Genomic DNA, 23,189 nt, shown 5'->3' with positions numbered 1-23,189 from the left:
AAAGGATGCTTCGGCCCTATTTTTGTTAGGAATCTGTCATAGGCCCTAATTCTATGTCTAATGTTACTGGGATTAAACTTGAAATAGCTCAAAAAGTGGAAGGCAGTGTTTTTAATTCACCCAACCATGCTGTCCTGTGTTACTCAAGGCACGTGACAGGTGACAAGCTAGCACAGCATAAACCACCTCATCGTGTGTGGAGTTTTGTTTGTTTGGGTGTTAGTGCCAATCCTGGGGCTTGAACTCAGGGGTTAGGTATTGTCCTGGAGCTTTTTTGCTCAAGACTAATGCTCTACCACTTGAGTCATATCTCCAGTTTGGGGGATTTTTTGCTGGTTAATTAGAGGGAAGAGTCTCATGATTTTTCTGTCCAGGCTGGCTTTGAACCATGATCTCCATACCTCCGCCTCTTGAGTAGCTAGGATTACAGGCCACTAGTACCCAGCAGTATCGATTCCATTTTAGTCTGTTTCTGTTTGCTGCTGAGTACCAGGAACCTAATCCTGAACAATTGCCTCTTATAATTTTTATTTAAATACTATAAGAAAAATGAACAATGCATGAATTCTAATTTTATTGAAATACTAATGAGGCTGAGGTTAAGATCCTCCCCCACCCCATGCCCCCACTTCTGGCCATGTGGTCCCTGGAGGGCAAGCTCTTTTCTTGGCCAGGGGCCCCCACATCAACACTGGCAGCATTTGGATTGTCGGGTATAGAAAATGAGGCTGAGGGTGAGGAGCGGGAGCCTGCCCCTGCTCACATAGAGTTAAAACTTAACAGTTGAGAAACAAGCCTCGTGGGAAAGACATAGCATTTGTTTTCTGGGCAACATAAACAAGGACACAAGAAGATGGTAATGTGGCTGAGGATGAGGCTGATCAAAGCCAGCTGGGCTGAGGGAGAGCCACACCCAGGGCCTGGGCAAGCCAGAGCAGGCCCCTCCAGCTCTGGGGACTGCTGGGGGCGTGGCCTAGCACTCAGTAGGTCTGCAGAGCCTGGTCTGCAGAGCTCAAACACCCCAGTAGTGTGCTGGCTCTTCCCATACTTGGGAGGGAGGTGAGCCCACCCCCCATGGCTGAGAGGGAAGCCCATCTCCCATTCCCACCCAGGTTTGTCCTCTGAGGCTATGACAGCAGACCAGGGAAGTGTCAGCATTGGTCACCCACCAGCCACCAGCCAGGCATGGAGAAGGGGCCATCATCACACCATGGTGGTACTATCTAGGGACCTTGAGTTCCTTTTGTCTCCATCAAGTAAGGAATGGTCAGGCAGGACCAGTGGGAGGAGAGGCAAAGTTTAGAGGAAAATGAGTGAGGTGTCAGGGAAACTGAGGCAAGCCTCTTAGCTACTGGTGGGGTGGTACAAACCACAACTAAGAATTGCAGCTGGGGCACCTTATGATGATGAGGTCCTGTCCACCTGCTTACTGGGCAAGGAGGAGGAGGAGGGGGAGGGGGAGGGGGAGGAAAAGAAAAAGGAAGGGGAGGAGGGGAAGATGGGGGAGGAGGAGTAAAGAGGAAGAGAAGGGGAGAGGAGAAGGGAGAGGAGGGGGGGACGGAGAAGATGAGAAGGAGGGAAGAGGAGGGAGGACGAATGGGAAGAGGAGGGGGGAGAAGGAGAGGAGAGAAAGAAGGGAGAGGGAAGAGGAGGGGGGAGGGAGAGGAGAAGTACAGACTTCTCAGTCCAAGAGAGAGAGAAGAGGGAGGCCCAGAAATCAGCGTCTCATGTAAGATCTTGGGACTCCTTTGGGGCCAGTTTCAGTTGTTCTGGAATCTGGCTGGGACACTGCTGGCCTCACCCCAAGGAGACGGTGGCCTGTCCCCTGTGTGGGTCTGCTCCAGGGTCATCAAATGTGGTTCTTCAGAGCGTATCTAAGTTTCCCCTGGGTCTCCAGGAAGAGGAAAAGGGCGCGCCTTGTCTCCACCAGGCCACTGGCAATGCTTGCCTGTCTGCCTCATCTTTTTGTTTCTCTCTCGATGGCATCCTCAAGAGAGTGCTGGACCACCCCCCCACGCCTGCCCTCCCCCGCATTCAAGTTACTCAGGATACATAGTTGCAGGACTATGGCTCAGGCATCAGAGCCCAGAACTGGAATCCATGGAGCCGGATTGCCCCAGGACCCATCAGAGCCTCCCAGAGGCTCCTCCGTGTCTTTTCCTTCTCGGGAGCCCCACCCCAGACCTTGTTTCACTTCCCACCATTTCTCTCTCCTGAGCAGGAGAGCAAAGTGGGAAGGCCAGCCTGACAGTACAGCAGATGCCCAATGTAGGATGGTCTGAAGCACACTTTTTGAAGTAGTTCAGGAGAAACAATTTGAATGTTGTGTTTGTGTGTGCATGTGCATGTACATGTACGTGTGTGTGTGTGTGTGTGTGTGTGTGTGTGCTGGGTGCTGGGTGCTAGGTGCTCGGGGCCTGGCATTGTCCCTGAGCTTTTTCACTCAAGGCTGGTGCTCTACCACTTGGGCCACAACTCTACTCCAGCTTTTGGGTGGTTAATTGGGGAGAAGAGCCTCCCAGACTTTCTACTCAGGCTGGCTTCAAACCATATCCTCAGATCTCAACTTCCTGTGTAGCTATGATTTCAGGTGTGAGCCACTGGCACTCGGCACTGGTTTTGATATTTATTTTTCTCTGCAGTGCTGGGCATTGAACACAGGGCCTTGCACATGCTGAGAAAGTGTTCTTTGCTAAGCTACAGCACCAGACTTTAAAAGCCAGACTTTAAAAGTAAGGAGTTCTTCCTGCCATGATGCTAAGGAGGCAGCAAGCTATGGGTCCCAGGCAGCCAAAGTCACAGGAAGGGACCAAACTCCTCAGCACACTGTATCACTGAGCTGTGGCAGCCAGTATGTGAGGCGTATTGAATGTGTTCGACTTTGTGACATTTTCAACTTAAGATGTGTTGATTGGAAGATATCTCATAGAGGCCAAGAATCCATATTTCCATTCTGTAAAGCCTGGAACAGCTTTGCAAAGTTTATTTAAAATAGTGTCAGCCAAAGCCAAGTTAGGGAAATAGCCCAGAGGCCCTACAATGGATGAATAGATCAAGAAGATGTGATATGTGTGTGTGTGTGTGTGTGTGTGTGTGTGTGTGTGTGTGTGTGTGTGTATGAAATTGACTCATGCATCAGGAAGATTAATGTATATCATTTACAGGGAAATGGATGGACCTGAAAAAATATGCTAAGTGAAGTAAGTCAGGCCCAAGAGACAAAGAACATGTTTTCTCTCCCATGTGGAAGTTAGATCTAAAATTATAAACATATATGAAAACCTATATAGAATCATATGCATATATGCACGAACAAATTGACTAAAGTAGGGTATACACAAGGGGGAATTGCAATGGTGTAACTCTTTTGAGCAACTGATTTACAGTTCAAAAAAAACAAGCACCAGGAAGCTGAAATAATGTGTTGTCACTAGGGTTGGGAGGAAGGCAATCAAGAAAAGGGGGACAGAGGAATAGAGAAAGAGTGGTTGAAAACTGTCCTCATCTTCAATGTACATGTGTGAAAATGGAACCAGGAAGCCTGAAGGGATGGGTGGGGTTGAGAGAAATACGGGAGATTGATGGAAAGGGTGACAGCGATCAAGATGCTTTGTACTCACAAACTGACGTGTTGAATTGAAATGTTTGTGTACAACTACTTAAGTATATAAATAATTTTTAAAAACTATATAAAATAAAAAAATAAAAGTGAATAGGTGGTTACAAAAAATAAAAATGAAATGGTGCCAGGCACATGCAAAGCATACTGTAAATGAGAACTAATTAGAGAGATGAAATGCTTCCCTAATTCAATGCATAAAAGCTGAGGCTTAGGCCAGGGGCAGGTGGCTCACGCTTGTAATCCTAGTTACTCAGGAGAATGGGATCTGAGGATCGAGATTCAAAGCCAGTCCTGGCAGAAAAGTTCCTGTGGGACTTATCTCCAATTAGCCACCCAAAAAGCTGAAAATAGAGCTGTGGCTCAAGTGATAGAGTGCTAGCCTTGAGCATAATTGCTCAAGGATAATGCCCAGGCCCTGAGTTCAAATCCCAGAACTGGCACATACACACACACACACACACACACACACACACACACACACACACACAGCTGAAGCTAGAAGTCACAACGCATAACCCCCCTCTCAATATGGGGGCTGCTCTCACTCATAGCTGATGGAAGACAGACCCAGGCCTCCACATGGGGCCGGGAGGTGACTGAGGGGTTCTGAGGATATGAGAGTCCCTGCCTGCAGGCTGTCACATTGTTGTGCCCTTCCTTCCTCCCTTCTATCCTTCCTTCCTTCCTCCCTCCTCCCTCCCTCCATCCCTCCCTCCTTCCCTTCCTTCCGTCCGTCCTTCTTTCCTCCCTCCCTCCCTCCCTCCCTCCCTCCCTTCCTTCCTTCCTTCGGTCCGTCCTTCTTTCCTTCCTCCCTCCCTCCCTCCCTCCCTTGCTTCCTTCCTTCCTTCCCCTTCAGTGGTATGTGTGTGTGTGCTGGTTACTGGGACTTGAACTCAGGCCCTTGTACTCTTTCTTGCTTTTTGCTCAAGGCTGGCACTCTACCACTTGAGCCAAAGTCTCCACTTCCAGCTTTGTGGTGGTTAATTGAAGGTGAGTCTCACCAACTTTTCTATCCGAGCTGACTTTGGACCTTGATCCTTAGATGTCAGCCTCCCAACTAGTTAGTATTATAGGTGTGAGCCACCCCCTTTCCTGCTATTTCCTTATGTTCAATGTGGTGTTATGAAGCATTCAGATAGCTTTACCATCCCATTTAGAAAGTCACTGAAAATGGAATGATTTTAGTCTGACCAGGGCCATAGCCTGTTATCCTGACCAATATTTATCTTTCCTACATGGAGGATTTGACTTTGGAAAACTTCCACAGGAATCCTCTGTAGTTATTTCCACACTAGAAAGCTTCATTCCCAACCCAATACTGGTGGCTCATTTATATAATCCTAGCTACCTAGGAGGCTGAGACTTGGAAGAGTAAAGTTTAAGGCCAATGCTGACAGAAAAGTCTGCAAAACTCCATCACCAATTAACCAGCAAAATATCAGACTGAGGGCATGGCTCAAGTGGAAGAGCACTAGCCACAAAGAGGCAAATAGTACTGGCACATAAAAAGAAAAAGGAAGAAAGAATGGAAAAGAGAAAGAAAGAAGGAAGGAAGGAAGGCAGGTAAGTTTCAGTCCTTTGGAAGTTGTGAGAACTCTGATTCTTTGAGGGTGATTCCCTTCCATCTGATGCTCTGCCTGTCACCTGCTCTGTGCAAGTAGAGTAGGGCCTCATAGCCTGAAGTTGATGTTTGGGACCATGAAATGCCCCCTCACAATCTCGGGCATATTGGCTTCCCTGTATTGTTTTCTCTAGAACTGTGCTCCATAAAGGCTGAGCTGTAAATCCACAGCCAGCAGGAAGAAAGGACAGTTTCTGGACTCCATGTCTGGCCATGTGTCCAGAGATTTTTGTACCGATGGAGACATTATCCAACCTTTTTTCTTCTTCAGTTGTGGAGCCCAAACTCAGAGCCTGGGTGTTGTCTCTGACCTCTTTTTGCTCAAGGCTCTATCCCTTTGAACCACAGTGCCACTTCCAGTTTTTGAGTATTTACTAGGAGATTAGAATCTCACAGGGACTTTTCTGCCTGAGCTGGCCTCAAACCACCATCCTCAGATCTCAGCCTCCTGAGTAGCTAGGATTACAGGTCACTTGCACTCGGCAATCTTCTCTTCTAACCAATGCATATGAAAGGCATCAAGTTAGCTGCTCCTAAAGGGAAGGAGAGAAAGGGCATGGTGGAGTTAGAGACAAACCTGAGATGAAAACTCAGGCAAAGAGGCAAGGATGGGGCAGGCTTTGTTCCAGTGTTGGACGGAGACCACGTACCCTTTGAATACTGGCCTAGAGGCCTTTCCACACCAGCCAGGCCATGTGTCAATGGTGGCTTTTTAGAAGTAAAAATTCCTCCCAGAGAAATTCTCATGACGGCCAAAAGAATGCACACAAGGATTTCCATTACATGTGGTTTTTAGTAACACAAATGAGAAATGCTACACATTTAAAAAGCAAGTTAAACATTGGCAGTAATTTCGGTTCATAAAAATTGGCAAACTACGTAAAAGACAAGAACCATGTGTGCGCACATGAGAATGGATTCCACATGAATGCTGTAGAGATGGAGTTGGTAAAGAGTTGGTGTTGAAGCCTGGAGCTGTAACTAATATTGTCTTTTCTTTTTCTCTTTTTTCTTTCCTCCTTCTCCTCCCCTCCCATTCCCCCCTCTCCTCTCCTCTTCCTTTTCCTCCCCTCCCTTCTCCTCCTCTCCTCTCTCCTCTTCTCCCCTCCTCTCCTCTCCTCCTTCCCCATTTCCTGTCTCCTTCCCTTCCCTCCCATTTCCTCCCCTCTCCTTTCTCCTTTCTTCCCCTCCCCTCCCCTTTCCTCCCTTTCCCCGTCTCCCTCCTCCTCTCCTCTCCCTGGAAATGTGTGTGTTGCTGGGATTAAACCCAGGGCCTTGCACACTCCACACAGATGCCACACAGCCCCCCCTCCCCCAGCCCACATTTTAAAATAGCTTAGAACATTTATTTCAGTGTGGTTAGTCAATGAAGAGAGCACAATTTCAATTCTTCACCTTTTCCTTTTTAAAAAAAAAAACATGATTTTTTTGTGGGTTGCTGTGGCTTCATACAAATTCCAAACTCTTAAATGGTCCCAACGGTTTATAGCCTGGCGTGCATTCTCCTGTGCGTGGGGCACGTTGTTGTTATAGCCGTGTGGACAAGGTGCAGGGAGCTTCGTGGCGGCTGTCTGTCTGACATCTAGTATCATGGACACATATCTTTCTTTGTGCCTTTCTTTGTATCAAGCCTTAAAAAAAAACGGAATCCAATGTCTTTTGATAGACTACTTACCCATTATTTTCCTTGTTTGTTTCAAGAGGATCACCATGTAATCCATACTAGGTGGCAGCTTGTCGTCCTCTTCTATGGATAGACTGTGCAGACTGCAGGCATGCGCACCACAGCCAGCTGCTTTGCTTTGCTTTCACTACCATTCACTTGGTAACGTTTTTTATCTCCTTATTTTCATATGTTGTTTGATTTTGCTTTGTTTTGCTGGATTTTCAAGTCAGGGCCTTACACATACTAGCTAAGTCTTTTACCACTAAGCCTTACCTTCAGCCCTAATCCTATCCTCCTCCTCCTCCTCCTCCTCTTCCTCCTCCTCTTCTTCTTCTTCTTCTTCTTCTTCTTCTTCTTCTTCTTCTTCTTCTTCTTCTTCTTCTTCTTCTTCTTCTTCTTCTTCTTCTTCTTCTTCTTCTTCTTCTTCTTCTTCTTCTTCTTGTTCTTGTTGTTGTTCTTCTTCTTCTCTTTCTTGTTCTTCTTCTCTTTCTTGTTCTTCTTCTTCTCTTTCTTGTTCTTCTTCTTCTCTTTCTTGTTCTTCTTCTCTTTCTTGTTGTTCTTCTTTTCCTCCTCTTCTTCTCTTCTGCTCCTCTTCCTCCTCCTCCTCCTCCTCCTCTTCTTCCTCCTCTTCTTTTCTTTCCTTTTCTTATTCACCCTCTTCCTCCTCTACTTCTATTTTTCTTCTTCTTCACCTTCTTCCTTACCACCTTCTTCTCTTTCTCATTTCTCCCTTCCTTTCTTTTTATAATGGTACTGAGGCCTGGACTCACAGTCTCACACTCTTGCTTAGCTTTTTCATTCAAGGCAGACACTCTACCATTTGAGTCACAACTCCAATTCCTGGTTTTTGCGGCTTAATTAAAAATAAAAAGTTTATCAGATTTATTTGCCCAGCCTGACCCTTAACCACACCCCTCAGCTGTCCCTGAGTAGCTAAGATGACATGTATGAGACACTAGTGCTTGGCTATTTGTGTGTGCACATGCATGCACACACATGCGTGCAGATACATGCACACACATACACATACACAGGTGTGCTAGCATGGCTATTTGTGTGTGTGTGCATGCACATGCATGCACACACATGCGTGCAGATACACGCACACACATACACAGGCGTGCTAGTACTGGATCTTGCACTCGGGGCTCCATACTCTTGCTCAGCTTTCTTGGTTGTTCATAGTTCATGTTCTATCACTTGAGCCACACCTCCACTCTCAGTATTGCTGGTTAATTGGATGACTCTACAGAACTCAGTCTCAAAGCCCTTTTGTTATAACACTGCTCTGTCCTGCACAGACACAAATGAGAAAAACATTGGTCAGCTGAAATTCAGGGCCATGGATACTTTAGACTGGAAATAGGCCAGGAAGTGAGGTTTGAGGGTCAGTCTCTCACTCTATATCCTCAGCCTTGGAGATAGGCCCCTCATTTGTCATCTGATGGTAACATGTTTGTGGGGGGAAATCACCTCCTTTGAAGGATGATTAATGAATCTGACATGTCTCAGATGAGGACAAATGACAGAAGGAAAAGTGTCAGTCAGCGGCGGTGCCCTGAGCATAGCCCAAATCCACCTCATGTAGGTCGTCTGCCTCAAGCCATCTCTCCACCTAACTGTGGGCTCTTCTGGGCTCAGCCTTTTCTCATCTAAGCAGGCCTTCCTACAGATTTTGCTTTCTTTCTTTCTTTTTTGTTATTCATGGGGTTTGACTCAGGGCCTGGGCACTGTCCCCAAGTTTTTTTTTTTAATATATATTTTTATTGTAAAGATACTGTACAGAGGGGTTACAGTTACATGAGTAAGGTAATGAGTACATTTCCTATCGAGCATTGTTACCCCCTCCTTTGTTTTTCCCCTACCATCCCTTCCCTCCCCACCTCCCCATTCCCAAGCTTTTGTGTTCAACGCTAGCACTCTACTTCTTTAGCCACAACACCACTTCTGGTTTTCTAGTGGTTAATTGGAGATAAGAGGCTGCATTTACCCAAATGATCACAAACAAGACCATACTAAAGCTACCAGCACAACTATGTTTATTGCAGCATTATTTCCCATAGCTAAGATATGGAAACAACCCAGATGCCCCTTAATAGATGAATGAATTCTATGCCTCCATCAGAAAGAATGGCATTGCTCCATTTGTTAGGAAATGGAAAGACTTGGAAAAAATTATATTAAGTGAAGTAAGACAGGCCAAAAGAAACATAGGTCCCATAGTTTCCCTTATTTGCAATAACTAGTATACGTCTGAGATAAGCAGAAATAGTCAGATAAGGTGACGTTAGGCGAAATGAACCCCAAGATAAGAACTCAAATGGTTTTTCTTTCTTGCGATTGTTTCTAACATATTTATAAGATGATTTCTTTGTTGCTTTGTATGTCCTTCCCCCACGGTATAACCCCTGTTTTCACTATATTTCATGTTGGTATAATTTGTGGAGGGGAAGGGAAAAATAACTTTTTTAAATAGGGATACAGGTGGACCCATTGTAACAATGAGATATACAAGATGTTATGTTGAAAAATGAACTTTACAACTTTGGGGGGGATGTGGAGAGATGGGAAGGGATTGGAAGGGGAAACAAAGGAGGAGGAGGCAACAATGCTTGATAAGAAATGTACTCACTACCTTGCTCATGTAATTGTAAGCCCTCTGTACGGCGTTTTCCCAATAAAAAATGGGGAAAAATCATTTATATATATATATATATTTTAAAAAGTCTCAGACTTTCCTGGCCAGGCTGTCTTTGAACATCGATCCTCAGATCTCAGCCTCCTGAATAGCTATGATTACAGGCCTCAGCCTTCTGCAGACTTTTCTTGTGGAGGACAGAGCCTTCTTTTCATATAATGGGTCCCCAAGAATGTGCTGATTGTCCACATAAGCCTTTATAACTCCAATATTTGGATATGAATCCCACAGAAACATGAAGTTTGTTCTTTCAAATACAGCCTGTCTTGGTTTCTTCCTAAGAGTTGACGTTAGAGACCCAGGACCTGGTTGCAGACTGTGAGAAAAGCAATCTTTGCATCAAATCAAAGTATCTCCATCTTGTAGCCAGTCACAGTTCTGTGCTGATATTTCCAGGAATTACTTGCTTCCTGAGTTCAACTGTAGCTATCATCTGTGTTGTTTGTAACCAGTCAGCCACGTCAAAGGTATGAATTAAAGAATAGACTCCCTCCCCTGGAGTGGGAACTTTCCACTGATTTTACCAACCACCCCCAACTGTAATCAGCCACCTCATCCCCAGCCCCGTTGCTAGTCAGCTACAATGAGACAGACCCCCTTTGAGTGGGAACTTGCTCTAGGGATAGTTGGAGTATTTCTAACTTCCTTGTACTACCCCATTACCCTGGTAACCAATTTAAACAGAACTTAACTCTTTGACAAGGAGGAAGGACAGTGTAGGTTGGGATTAATAAAACAAATAGCAGGGCTGGGAAGTTGGCTCAGTGGTAGAGTGCTTGCCTTGCATGCCTGAGGCCCTGGGTTCGATTCCTCAGCACCACATAAGCAAAAAGAAAAAAGCCAGAAGTGGTGCTGTGGCTCAAGTGGTAGAGCACTAGCCTTGAGCTGAAGAGCTGAGGAACAGCGCCCAGGTCCAGAGTTCAGGCTCCATGACTGGACCCCCCCCCCCAAAAAAAATAGCAGGCCACCCCATCAGGGTGCCTGCCTGGCTCTGGGGAGCTTGGCAGTGTACCCTTCTGCGCAAAGATTAATTGCCTTGAAAAAAATCCATCTTTCTTCTGTGTCTATTCATTTTCTGACACCAGAGCATTGTGTGTCTACAATCTGACCCTTCCCCAAGCCAGTGATTCTTGGGTAGCCCACATCCAAATCAAAGACTCCCAACTTTGGGAGCAGAGTTGAGGCTCCCTCTCCTGTTCCTTCCTTGCGAAGGCCTCCCTAGGCCAGCACAGGTATTTCTCCCTCTAACGCCCATCCCACAACCCTTCCACTATTTGCATTTTGTGTGTGTGTACGTATGTGTTTGTGTGTGTGTGTGTGTGTACATGCATGCCAGTTCTGGGACTTGATCTCAGGCCCTGGGTGCTATCTCTATCTCTGAGATTTTTTTTTTTTTTGCCCAAAGCTAGTGCTCTACCACTTGAGTCACAGCTTTCCACTTCTGGCTTTGTGGTGGCTAATTTTGAGGTAAGAGTCTCATAACCTTTCCTATCTGGCCTGGCTCCAAACCATGATCCTCAGATCCCAGCCTCCTGAGTAGCCAGGATTACAACTGTGAAACACTAGTACCTGGCCTGATTCTTCATTTCTTGACTTTGTCCAGTAATTCTCCTAAATCACCCCCTCCTCCGGGTACTGAGTCCTGGAAACTCCGAGTTCCAGCTGTGCTGTCGGGTCCTGGCCACTACTGTCACGTGAGGCCTACTGCACCAAACCCCCTGTGGCTGGCTGTTCTCTTCCTTCCTGGAGGTGGTGAATCACTATCCCTTCTCTTGAAGCATGGCATTCCCCAAACCATGGCAGGCTAGTATCTTGTCAAAGCACTGCATGTGTTTTGGGGGCTCAGAGGCACACTGGACAAGAGAGCAAGGCCTTCTTGGTGTCCAGTGCATATTTCTTAACCACAGAATGAGATAACCATGTTGGAATAGCCTTGACTCACGATCAAGTTCATCAGGAAATTCCAAATTCTTCTAAGAGCTACTGGCCACTGGACCCTCATCCACAAGGAGCTGTCACGAGTGGGTGGAGAGGATTTCTGGTAGAGAAAGAAGCTTAGGGCATGGAGAGTTAAGCTAGAGAGCCACATTCTAAGGACCCCAGTCCATGTGGCTTCCTGATGAGGGAACTCTTCGCTGGCATACAGCATAAATGACATTTCAGCCAATAATGGGCTGCATAAATAACAGCTCTGTAAGATTCAATTGCTTAGTGAGTTGGTCTAAAAACACTATGGTGTTTCCACCATCATGAAAGCACTCAATGAACCTTGAATTTCTCAGGACGTAACTCTGTCATATCCCACTGTCTCTACTGCACTTGGAGCTAAAATAAAACCAGACTCCCGACAGCAAATGATGTGTATGGGGCATAAAACAATGGATGGGGAACCCAGAGCCCTTCACCTTTAACTCACAAGTGATTTCACCATTTACCAACTAGATGTCTTAATTAAAATGCTGCTAAAAGAAGCAAATCAATTAGCAGATCTCTTCCAAGATGGTTTATTCTATCTTACACACAGAAAATTGCTTATGAGTAGCGCATTGCCGCTTTAGGTGATCAGTTAACAAAGGCTGCTAATGAAAAACATTGTTATCAAGTTAGACAAAAGACACCCTGGGAATTGAGGCAAATTATCATATCTCAGCACTTCATTTTGAAACAGAGCTTAGCTGCCATCATATGTGAGGAGGGGAACCCAACCCAAAGAGTCATTCTTCAGGGCCACCTGGATTTGTACAGAATTCCTTCTAGAAAAAGGTTAGAAATCAAGGTGAGGGCCAGGTGCTGGCAATTCATTCTTCTTATCCTCACTACTCAGAAGGCTGAGATATGACTATCAAGGTTAGAGGCCAGCCCAGGAAGACAAATCCAAGAAACTCTGATCTCCAATTAACTAGCAAAAAGAAGTGGAGGTGGTTCATGTGGTAGATCACTTGAGCAAAACAAGCTAAGTGATAGTTTAGGGCCTTGAGTTCAAGCCCAAATATCGTATACATGTGCGTGCATCCCCGCCGTCACCCCCCCCCCACACACACACACATAGACACATACACATCGAAGTGAGGGGAACATTTGTGCCTTAGAACCTTTGACTGAATAATAATAGAATGTTGTGTTTCCCTGCCAGTCCTGTCTACCTTGCATATGTCATGCAGATTGCAATTATCACCATAAAATAATGACATGAGAACAATAGCTTACATTTGTGTAGCTCTCTATGAGACACATACATTTTTCCCTTAGTTCTTTGCTGTTGCTTTTTTTTTTCTTTTTGCCAGTCCTGGGGCTTGAACTCAGGGCCTGGGCACTGTCCCTGAGCTTCTTTTGCTCAAGGTTAGCACTCTACCACTTGAGCCACAGAACCACTTCTGGCCTTTTATGTTTATGCGGTGCTGAAGAACCGAACCCAGGCCTTCATGCATGTTAGGCAAGCACTCTACCACTAAGCCACATTCCTAGCCCCTGCTGCCCCTTTCGTTTGAAGATCCACACAGCTGCCAGTCTCAGCCCACAGCTGCCCAGGACCTTCCTCTTTCTAGTAAGTCAGTCTTCCATTGATGGCCCTTATAACTGACTTACCATTATCTCAACATTTTTCTGGATGTTCACACAGGATGGCTTTAATGTGGCAGCTAAAATGATGAGGCCGAGTTCTAGAAAATTTGTCTTAACTGTTGAAATGGTGGGGCTGAGGAAACTTGGCCCTGAGCTCTCTCTACCAGGCCTGCAGACAACACCACCATAGGAAGCATGAAGAGCTCCCTTATTGGGAGGGGGCCTGCATTGGATAATAGGAGTTGACTGGCTTCCATCTTTGCCTGTTAGCTCTGAGCAGTTAGCCTTGCTGAAGAGGAAAAGGCACTGTTGATTCTAGTCCTTTCACAATTTGTTTCTCACACTGAGTCCACCGAAGGTCCATTGTCTACCTCAGGCATCCAGATTCAAAGAATTGCTGAGGTTGTACCTGTGGGCAAATTATCCAGACAGCCAATGCTCTGCTCACAGCTCAATCACCTGGTCATCTCTGGAAAGGAAGAGAAAGATCTGAAAGACTTAACAAGTCTTACGTACAAGACTTACTTACAAGACTTACTTACAAGTCACTATGCTCTAAATACTGTATATAGTGCTTATGTGCAACAAACCCGGCAGGTAGAGGGAATCATGGACAAGAAGTAGCAGGATTGGGTGTCTCCTGAGCTACCCAGAAACAGGCCTGTGGCCAGGAGCTTCCAGGGAAAGGAAGTCAGTTTTTCAGATCAATTGGAACTCTGTGATTGTTTTCTGGCCAGACAAAATCCCAAGCAGTTTGAGGAATGAGAGGAAAGCAGTGCTTCCCATGTCAGTAGGGCATATTCGGGGGAAGTGCCGAGTCTGTAGTTGAAGAGTGTGTACAGATCTGAACCAATGCTATGAGGAAAAAGGTGGCGAGATCTGTTAGAGTTGCCTGGACACCCATTCTAGTTACCTGATACAGATCCCACCACCCCACCTCTTCCTCATTACCTTCACAGCCCAGGCCACCCATTATGTACCAAAACCACACACAATTCCCTAACCTGACAGGGCCTCTCACTACTTTTCCACTGATCACCCATAAAAGCCCCCCAGTCTCCAAGAAGCATTGGATCTAAGCTTCTGCTTGAGACCCTCAATGGGCTTTCTCTCCTGAATGAAACCTGTGCCATTCCTGCCTACCTCTTCATTACCTCTTTCAGTCTAACAAGAGCTATAGGAAAGTAGCTGGAAAATGATGTCCTCTTGTTCTTTCTGTTGTGTGTGTGTATGCCAGGACTGGGGCTTGAACTCAGGGTACTTGTGCTTGGATTTAGGGCTCTGTACTCTCACTTGGCTTTTTCATTCAAGGCTGGAGCTCTACCACTTGAACCACAGCTCTACTTCCAGGTTTTGGAAATAAATTGGAGAGAAGAGTTTCACAGACTTTCCTACCTGGGCTGGCTTTGAACCACAGTCCTCAGATCTCAGCCTCCTGAGTAGCTAGGATTACAGAAGTCTGCCACCAGCTGCCAGCTATGAAACCCATTATTAGTACAAGTAATAGAAACTACTATTTTTAAAATTAATAGACTAATATTTTTTTCTGAAGACAAAGGCATAGTGAGAGAAGTGGAAAGAAATGGAGGAAAGACTCTTAAGTGAGAATTACCAGCACTATCAGGAGTTTGTACATCTCCCTTGAAGGATAATGAGCTCATAAGCACCCGAGTTGACAGATTGCCCAGTCTAGACACTGAGGCTGAGCAATGAGTTTATCCTGCTGATTGTCTTCATCAAACCCTGAGTTAAAAGGGTCTTCATCTTGAGTGGCTGGACCTCTGTCAGAATCTGCACTTGAGGTGCTGATGCCCCGGGGGATGGGTAGCCAGGAAGTGGCCTCCTCCCATGGCTGTTTGCAGCTCGGAGCTTGGAATTGGCTGTGGCAGGATGGCTTGGTGGATGAGGCTGATCTTTGACACACAGTACTGGCTCTGAACTAGTGGGTCTGCCAGTCACCAGGAAGCTAGGCACAACTTTCAGTAAAAGGCAAGCTAGGCAGGGTCTTGGGGAAGCATCTGATGACTGGAGAAAAAGACGAGTTATGACTGCAGGGCACCCTGGGGTGTATCAGGGGAACGGGAGAGCCAGGCACAGGTGGCTCAGGTGGCTCATGCCTGTAATCCTAGCTACTCAAGAGGCTGAGATCTAGGAACACGGTTCAAAGCCAACCAGGGCAGGAAAGTTGGTGAGACTCTTATCTCCATTTTAGCACCAGAAAACCAGAAGCGGAGCTTTGGCTGAAAGTGATAGAACACTAACCTTGAACAAAAGAGCTCGGGGATGGTGAAAGAAAGAAAGAAAAGAAAGAAAGAAAGAAAGAAAGGAAGGAAGGAAGGAAGGAAGAAAGAAAGAAAAGAAAGGAAGGAGGAAGAAAGGAAAAGAGGAAGGAAGGAAGGAAGGGAGAGAGAGAGGAAGGAAGGAAGGAAGGAAGGAAGGAAGGAAGAAAGAAAGAAAGAAAGAAAGAAAGAAAGAAAGAAAGAAAGAAAGAAAGAAAGAAAGAAGGAAGGAAAGAGTGACTGATTTGTGGCTCTAGAATCCTAGCTACCCAAGTGGCTGAGATCTGACAATCAAGGTTCAATGCCAGCTAAGGCAGACAAAACTGTGATACATTTATCTCCAATCAGCCAAATAAAACAACAACAACAATACCACTGAAATGGGGAGACTGGGTCTAGCCAGCGCTATCTTGGCCACATGGTGGATAGGAAATTGGTTTTAACTGGGCCATCTTGTCTTCATGGTGGAGGAGGGTGAAGTCCTACCTCCCAGGTGATGGGCCTGTCTGAATTCCTAGAGGCAGGGGTGGGAACTTGGACCATAGGTTTCTGGACCATCAGTCCTATGTCTTGAACGTGGGAGACTGTTGAGTTTCCCATGACCCTGTCCCATGCCCCAACATTATTTAGGACTGGATGAGCTCAGGCACCATTATGCCAGGCCTTGTGTGCCTGTGTCTTCTGTCTCCACTCTGGTCACCATGGCATCCCACTTCATTTCTCCATTGGAACTGATATGGTTTGTTGGTATTGTTTTTCTGCTCTTTCTTTCCCCTCCTGCTCTCATGGCTCAGTTTTTTGACAGTGTTAAGTGTATTTGAGGGGCTGCAGGTCTTTGAGACAGGAGTCCACTTGCAGCCACCGGCTGTCCAATAAAGACTCCCAACTCAACCTCTCAAAATGGGGCTTCTCTGTTTCTCATGACTGAGTTACCTTACATATCTTAAAACACTGCAGGAGCATCTTCGGATCTATTGAGCAGGGGAAGCTGTCCAGTCTAATTCTGGAAGTGTTTGGTGTATATAATTAGGATAGGGAAAAATGTATGAACCTATTTTGTAGGGTTGAGAGCCAGAGTTTTTACTTGGAAGGAGGAGAGTTCAAATCATGAATAGGGGAAGCTCAGGAAGAACTTGGTGGGATTGACTTTGTGATTAAACACATACTTCTTGCTGCCCATTGCTGGAGTCAGGAAGCAGTGGCCTTCAGCGGCCCTGACCACAAGGTAATCAGATCTGGTTTTCGTGTGTGTGTGTGTGTGTGTGTGTGTGTGTGTGTGTGTGTGCGCGTGTGTGTGTGTGCATGCATGTGGGCTGGTAGTGGGGCTTGAACTCAGGGCCTGGGTACTGTCTCTTAGCTTTTTCACTCAAGGCTGGCCCTCTACACTTGAACCACACCTCTGTTTCTGACTTCTTTTCTTTTTGGTGGTCACTTGGAGTTAAGAGTCTTATGGACTCTTCTTCCCAAGCTGCTTTCAACCATGATCCTCAGATCTCAGCTTCCTGTATAGCTAGGCTTACAGGTGTGAGCCACCAGTGCCTGGCTGAAAGACCCTCTTGTGCAACTAATGTATGGTATAATTTTAAAACCCTACATCTATCAGATGTAGAAGAAGTGCTAGAATTGGAAACGTAGTAATTTTGTAACCACCCAGAGCCAAAGCTCATTCAAGCACAGATCCTGAACAGATTCAAAGTCAGTACTGAGGAACTGATAGTGATCAGATAGTCACATGAATCTCAAAGTACCAGTCCTTCCTCACTACAAAGGGAAATGTTTTTTGTTTTTTTGATTTTTTTTTCCAATTGTGGGGCCTGAACTCTGGGCCTGGGAGCTGTCCCTCAGCTCTTCAGCTCAAGGCTAGCGCTCTACCACTTGAGCCACAGCACCACTTCTGGCTTTTTCTGCTTATGTGGTGCTAAGGAATTGAACCCAGGGCTTCATGCGTGCAAGGCAAGCGCTCTACCACTGAGCCACCTTCCCAGCCCCAAAGGGGAATGTTTTAATCTCTATATTGCAGAAGCCAGAGTCATTTCCTGTCAAGCCATCAAATGAAGCATCACCAGCAGTGTAGCTGGCTGCAGCCATGTGCCTGCTGACTCATACCAGAAAAGAAGCACAAAATCGTCTCGAAGCTCCCCTCTCTTCCCTCTTCTCCCCTCCCTTCTCTCCCCCTTTCCTTCCCTATGTAGTATTCTTGACCAAAACCAACACAATACAATAACAACAAATTCAGTCTGGACCTCTTTATGTGGAAACAGGAAACAAATCTACAAAATGAGAAATCATATGAGACAAATTAAATAAGGCTTGGTTCCTTCCAAATTGATGTGAAATGGTAAGAAAAAGGCAGAAATTGTCCACCACTGACTAAAGAGAAATAAAATTAAATTCAGTGATATTTTCTGCACTGAATAAGTAGAGCAATAAAAGGTTACTCTGAAAACAATTGGAGAAATGTGACTACAGAAGGGAAAATTGGTGACATTACAGAATTAGGGTTCATCTCAGGAATGGCCTCTGTGCTGGGACTATGGGAGGCACAATCTTGATGGATTTAGGGGTGAAATACCATGATGCTGCACGGATTTTCACATGGGCCAACCAAGAAAAATAATTCTATGAGTACAGAGAAAATGCAAAAGAAGCAAAACATACTTGGAAGCCTGGAAAGGGGAGGATCAGTCAGAACAGTTCTTCAGATTCCTTCTCAACCCATGGCTGGGTACAGTGGTACCTTCCTGTCGTCCCAAGCTATGTAAGAGGCTGAGAATAGGAGAATTGAGGTTCCAAGTCAGGCCTGGGAGAAAAATCCTCAAGGCTCCATCTCCATGAACAGTGGCCAGATATCATAGGCACACAACTATGATCCCAGAGACTATAGGAAGCTTCAAGTGGGCAGATCATAGCTCAAGCATGTGCTGGAGGAAGATGTGAGATTATCTCAAAAACAACCAGCAAAAATCCTCCCGCATGAAGGCTTGGCTTAGGTGGTAGAGCATCAGCTTAGCAAGTGTAAAGTTCTGAGTTCAAACCACTAGGAAAAAAGCAACAGTGCAATGCCCTGTGGCCCTGCACTGTGACCCTGCCCTCTGGCTCCAGTCCATAGCCACACACACACACACACAGAGGCTTTATCCATCAGTCTCCAAAGCAGTGCTGAGCAGACAACAGGTATTTTGGATTTTCTTTTCATCTTTGCCTGTGCATGTGCACAGAAGAGCCGCAAACCACTAGGGACAGTAACAACCCTCCCTGCATTTAGCACAAAAATTTCTCATTTTCATTCAACTCAAGTCCTCTAAGCTTGCTAATGAACACTTCACCATCAAAGCCATGTGCCAAACCTTTATTATTATTATTATTATATTATTTCAGATAAGTTGTCTCATTAACTTTTCCCTGTCTGACTTTGAACCAGGATCCTCCTATCTCTGCCTCCTGAGTAGCTGGTATTACAATGTGCACCACTATACTGGGCCATCCAACCATTTGGAGAAACTCAGCGTTAGGTTATAAAACAAGGCAATAGGCCCTTTGGGAACTAAGTCCTAGGTGGTAGAAAGCACACACAAAGCTGGGCCAATGAGGACTCTTTTTGGTATCTTAAATCTTCCTGACTCTCACTGACTCCCTCTAGTGTTAGTTTTGGAAAGTGTGCCTACTTCTTTCCAAAGTCTCAATTCCTTCCCTTCCTGCCTGCCTTTCTCCAGTTCTTCATTTTCTTCTTTCTCTAGCACTTGGCTTTCATTTTTAAAAATTTTGGTCCTAGGGCTTGAACTTAGGGCCTGAGCACTGTCTCTGAGTATTTTTTTTCTCAAGTCTAGTGCTCTACCACTTGAGCAACAGCTCCACTTCTGGCTTTTTTGGTGGTTCATTGGAGATAAGAGTCTCATGCATGTTCCTTCCTTGGCTGGTTTTGAAACTCAATCTAAAAATCTCAGTCCCCTGAGCAGCTAGAATTACAGGCGTGAGCCACCAACATCCAGCTTCAAATATTTGTTTTGAATAACTATGGCAGCCACCCTTGGTCCACCCTGTCTGCCTGGATTATGAAAAATACCTTCCTTTAGCCTACACGTCAAAAAAAAAAATCCTTCCAGAGAAGGTCCACTTCTCTGATCTCTCTACTGAGCTTTGCAGCCAGTCCAAATCTCTTATAGGACCATCTAATCTGGTTCCCAGGGCCCCTCCTCTGGCAGCTAGGAGAAAGAATATTCCATCCACTCCCTGCCTGGAATCACCTGGTTGATGAAGTATCAGGAGAACCTTCAGACTCCTTCACTTAGCCACTTCACTGTTGGATCCTCCCTGAGGAGGAACTACACATCTTTGCAGCCTTTTCTTTCTATAATAAGCCAAACATCCCTATGTATGCCAGGGTCCCCTCTGCCCATGTGAGCTTATCCTCCTGCTTCTGCAACAGACCATGCTCCACCACCCTACTCTACGCACTGCTTCCCAATGGGCTATGCACCCCCAGCACCCCCAACACCCAAGGCACACGGGCTTAGTCCTGTCCTGGCATTCTGTGACTCTCTATTCGGCAGCCTAGAGTCCCCTGTAGCTTCCTCTTTTCTCAGCCCAGCACCTGGCCCAGAGCTGTGCCTGTTCATTCATTCAACACTTCTATGGGTACTGGGATCTAGGTACTTATGCCAAGTGCTGGGGATACAGAGATGAAAAGGAAGACCTCCCCTCGAGGAGCTGATATTTAAGGGAGCAGACTATAAAAATGAAGATATATGAATGTCATCTAGCAGAAAGAGCCTTTCAGAAAATCTAACCCAAGACGTGCTGGAAAGCCTAAGCCCTTGGCTATTGTGCACACGCAATGTGTGTGAGTGTGTGTGCTGGTCCTGGTGCATGAACTCAGGTCCTGGGCACTGTCCCTGAGCATCTTTTGCTCCAGGCTAGCACTCTACCACTTGCCTCACAGCTCCACTTCTTGATTTGTTTTTTGGTGGTTAGCTGGAGATGAGTTGCACAGACTTTCCTGCCTGGGCTGGCTTCAAACTGCAATGCTCAGATCTCAGCCTCCTGAGTAGCTAAGACTACAAGTATGAGCCACCAGTGCCCAGTGGTGGCTATCACTCTTTGTGGTCCCCACTCTCATGATACCCGCCCATTAGTACAAAGAAGGAGAGAGTGAGAAAGGGAGGACATATCTCTCTGCCCTGAGAGAAAGCCAGGATGCAGCAAGACAGGAGATCCACCAGCCCCCTCTGACTTCATCTGTGGCCATCTTACCTGGAGGTTCTCTTCTTGCACATGATGGTGTCTAGACAGAGAAAACACAGCATTAGAAAGGGGACCTGTGACACCGGCTCATTCTCACAGAGCCACTGATGGCTGGGGTCAGGAGGGCCGTGCTGAGAGGCTCTGGGCCAGTCACTTGCCAGAAGGGGAACCCAGCTTGGCCTTGGTCACAGTTAATGCATCTCTGTTCAGATCCCGTCACTAGGCCCCCTAAACTGGCACATAGCTGAGTCTAAGTGATCCCTAGAGCTTTCTTATCACCCTAAATCTTCCTTCCACTTGTAGCTCTGGGGCTCCCTTCTTTGCTAATGTCCTGAAGCAAGGAGACGTCAGTGTCTGAGATGAATGGAGGCCCTCGTGTCCTGGACAAATAGCAAGAAATTAGTATCTTGGGAATCCCCCCATGCCGCATCCAGCCTCTGGACTGAATCCCTCTTTCATACATCATGTGTGTGTGTGTGTGTGTGTGTGTGTGTGTGTGTGTGTATGCTCACGTGCACACATGCATGCACCCATGAGCATGTGCACCAATACTGAGGCTTGAACTCACACTCTTAGTTCACACTCTTGCTTGGCTTTTTCCATTCAACACTTACTTTCTACCACTTGAGCCACACCTGCCTCTTCTGGCTTTTTGCTGGTTCATTAGCAATAAGGGTCTCATGGACTTTTCTGCCCAAGCTGGCTTCAAGCATCAATCCTCAGATCTCAGCCTCCTGAGCAGCTAGGATTACAGGTGTGAGCCAACAACACCGGGTTCTATGTCTTTATAGTCAAAATTTCCAGTCAAAATTCTCCAAGGGTACAAAAACATCTTGGAGAACATTTACAGTCATTTCATTGAGTCTACTTCAGGAAGGGGGAAACACATCTCAGGGAAAGAGCTCTTAGCTGGTGTGCTCAGGCCCCGGCATCCACCCCAGAACAGCAAAAGAAAAAAAGAAAAGTAATACAACAGCAGATGCATTGTGGGAGATATTTGGGGACAGACGAACATAAATCAGTACTGCCTTCTGCTAGGTCACAGTCACGCTGACTGCTCAGCTTCTGCTCAAGGAGGCCCATTTCCTGCACAGGTCCTTGGGACGTGGACCACACCGTGGCTCTCCCACACACAGCAGTGGTTTGTCTGACATCACAGCACTGATATCCACCATGCTTGGGCCCACCTCATGGCTGCATCCTTGAATTAAGAAACAAAGTCCTGCATGAAGCCAACTTCAGATCTTCTTCCCAACATTCTCTAGGGGACTTGGGGCTCAGAAACATCAAGAACAGTGGAACAGAGAAGCATAAAACAGAGAGACACAGAGCACAGTTACAAGAGACACAGAGGGAGGATGGGACAAAAAGACAGACAGAAGCCAGGTGCTGGTGATCACACCTGTAATCCTAGCAACTCAGGCGGCTGAGATCTGAGGGTCAATGAAGCCAGTTTGGGCAGAAAAGCCCATGAGACTCTAATCTCCAATTAACCACAAAAAAAAAACTGGAAGTGGAGCCATGGCTCAAGTGGTAGAGCACTAGTGTTGAGCTCAGGGACAGAGTCCAGGCTCAGAATTCAAGCCCCAGGGCTAGCAAAAGAAAAAAAAAAAGACACAGAGGCAGGGAGTGGGAAGTGGGTGGGGGACAGAGGAGGTGGAAGAGAGATAGAGAAAGAGGACCACTTTCTCCTCCCTGGAGTATGCTGGGCTCTGTGCTCTGGTTTTCATTCTTCTTCTGATAATTGTCACGGAGCTGTCCTCAGTACCGCAAGCTGGGTGGCAATGCAGGACACCATTCAAAGTTTTATGTCAAAGACTTGGTCCCCAAGTGGGGCATGATGGGACATTTGAGGTCTAGTGGGAAGTCTGAGGGTTCAGAGATGAGTCCTCAAGTGGGATTATGAATCTCTCTCTCTGTCTCTGTCTCTGTCTGTCTCTGTCTCTGTCTGTCTGAATGTCTGTCTGTCTGTCTGTCTGAATGTCTGTCTGTCTGTCTCTCTCTCTCTCTCTCTCAGTATGGCCATGAGCTAAACCAGCTTCCTCCACCATACATAGCTTCTACAATATATTGTGCCACTAGAAGTCCCAAAGCCACAGAGTTAATGAGTCCTGGACTGAAACTTTCAATCTGTGAGCCAAGCTGAGCACTGAGATCTGAGAGTCATAGTTCAAAGCCAGCCAGGGCAGAAAAGTCCACAAGAGCACAATCTTAGCTCCAATGAACCAGCAAAAAGGAAAAAAAAAAAACAAAACAAGTGGAAGTAGTGGAGGTATGGCTCCAGAGCACCAGCCTTGAGGAAAAAAAAGTGAGAGCATGAAGCCTTGAGTTCAAGCCCTACAGGGGGGAATAAACACGCACAACAAAAACTGTGAGACAGTATAAAACCATCTTTTATAAGTTGACTACCTCAGGTCTTTTGTTATAGCTGACACAAGCTGACTAACACACTTTCCTTCGTGGGGCCAGGCAGCACGGGGTATGTGGTGCTGAGTGTCACA

The 23,189-nt window shown here is 46.2% G+C and overlaps 1 protein-coding gene across 2 annotated transcripts in view; it reads right to left on the bottom strand.

Annotated features, from left to right (window-relative positions):
- Nucleotides 1-12,523: 12,523 nt before the first annotated feature.
- Nucleotides 12,524-23,189, bottom strand: part of Tmem273 (transmembrane protein 273) — a 33,677-nt gene continuing 23,011 nt past the window's right edge. The window contains exons 4-6 of one of the 2 annotated variants that reach the window (XM_042696560.1): nucleotides 20,698-20,728; nucleotides 18,106-18,213; nucleotides 12,524-13,637 (exon numbers count right to left, since the gene is read on the bottom strand). In XM_042696560.1, coding sequence (XP_042552494.1) covers nucleotides 18,129-18,213; nucleotides 20,698-20,728 — 116 coding nt within the window. In that variant the 3' untranslated portion in view covers nucleotides 12,524-13,637; nucleotides 18,106-18,128. The remainder of the gene's footprint in view (nucleotides 13,638-18,105; nucleotides 18,214-20,697; nucleotides 20,729-23,189) is intronic. The other variant, XM_042696561.1, reaches the window with a different exon arrangement.

This window comes from Dipodomys spectabilis, unplaced genomic scaffold, assembly GCF_019054845.1.
Source record: "Dipodomys spectabilis isolate Male_0828 unplaced genomic scaffold, ASM1905484v1 ptg000207l, whole genome shotgun sequence".
Taxonomy (NCBI): domain Eukaryota; kingdom Metazoa; phylum Chordata; class Mammalia; order Rodentia; family Heteromyidae; genus Dipodomys; species Dipodomys spectabilis.
The sequence above is the reverse complement of the archived record's forward strand: the minus strand, read 5'-3'. Positions and strand labels throughout refer to the sequence as shown.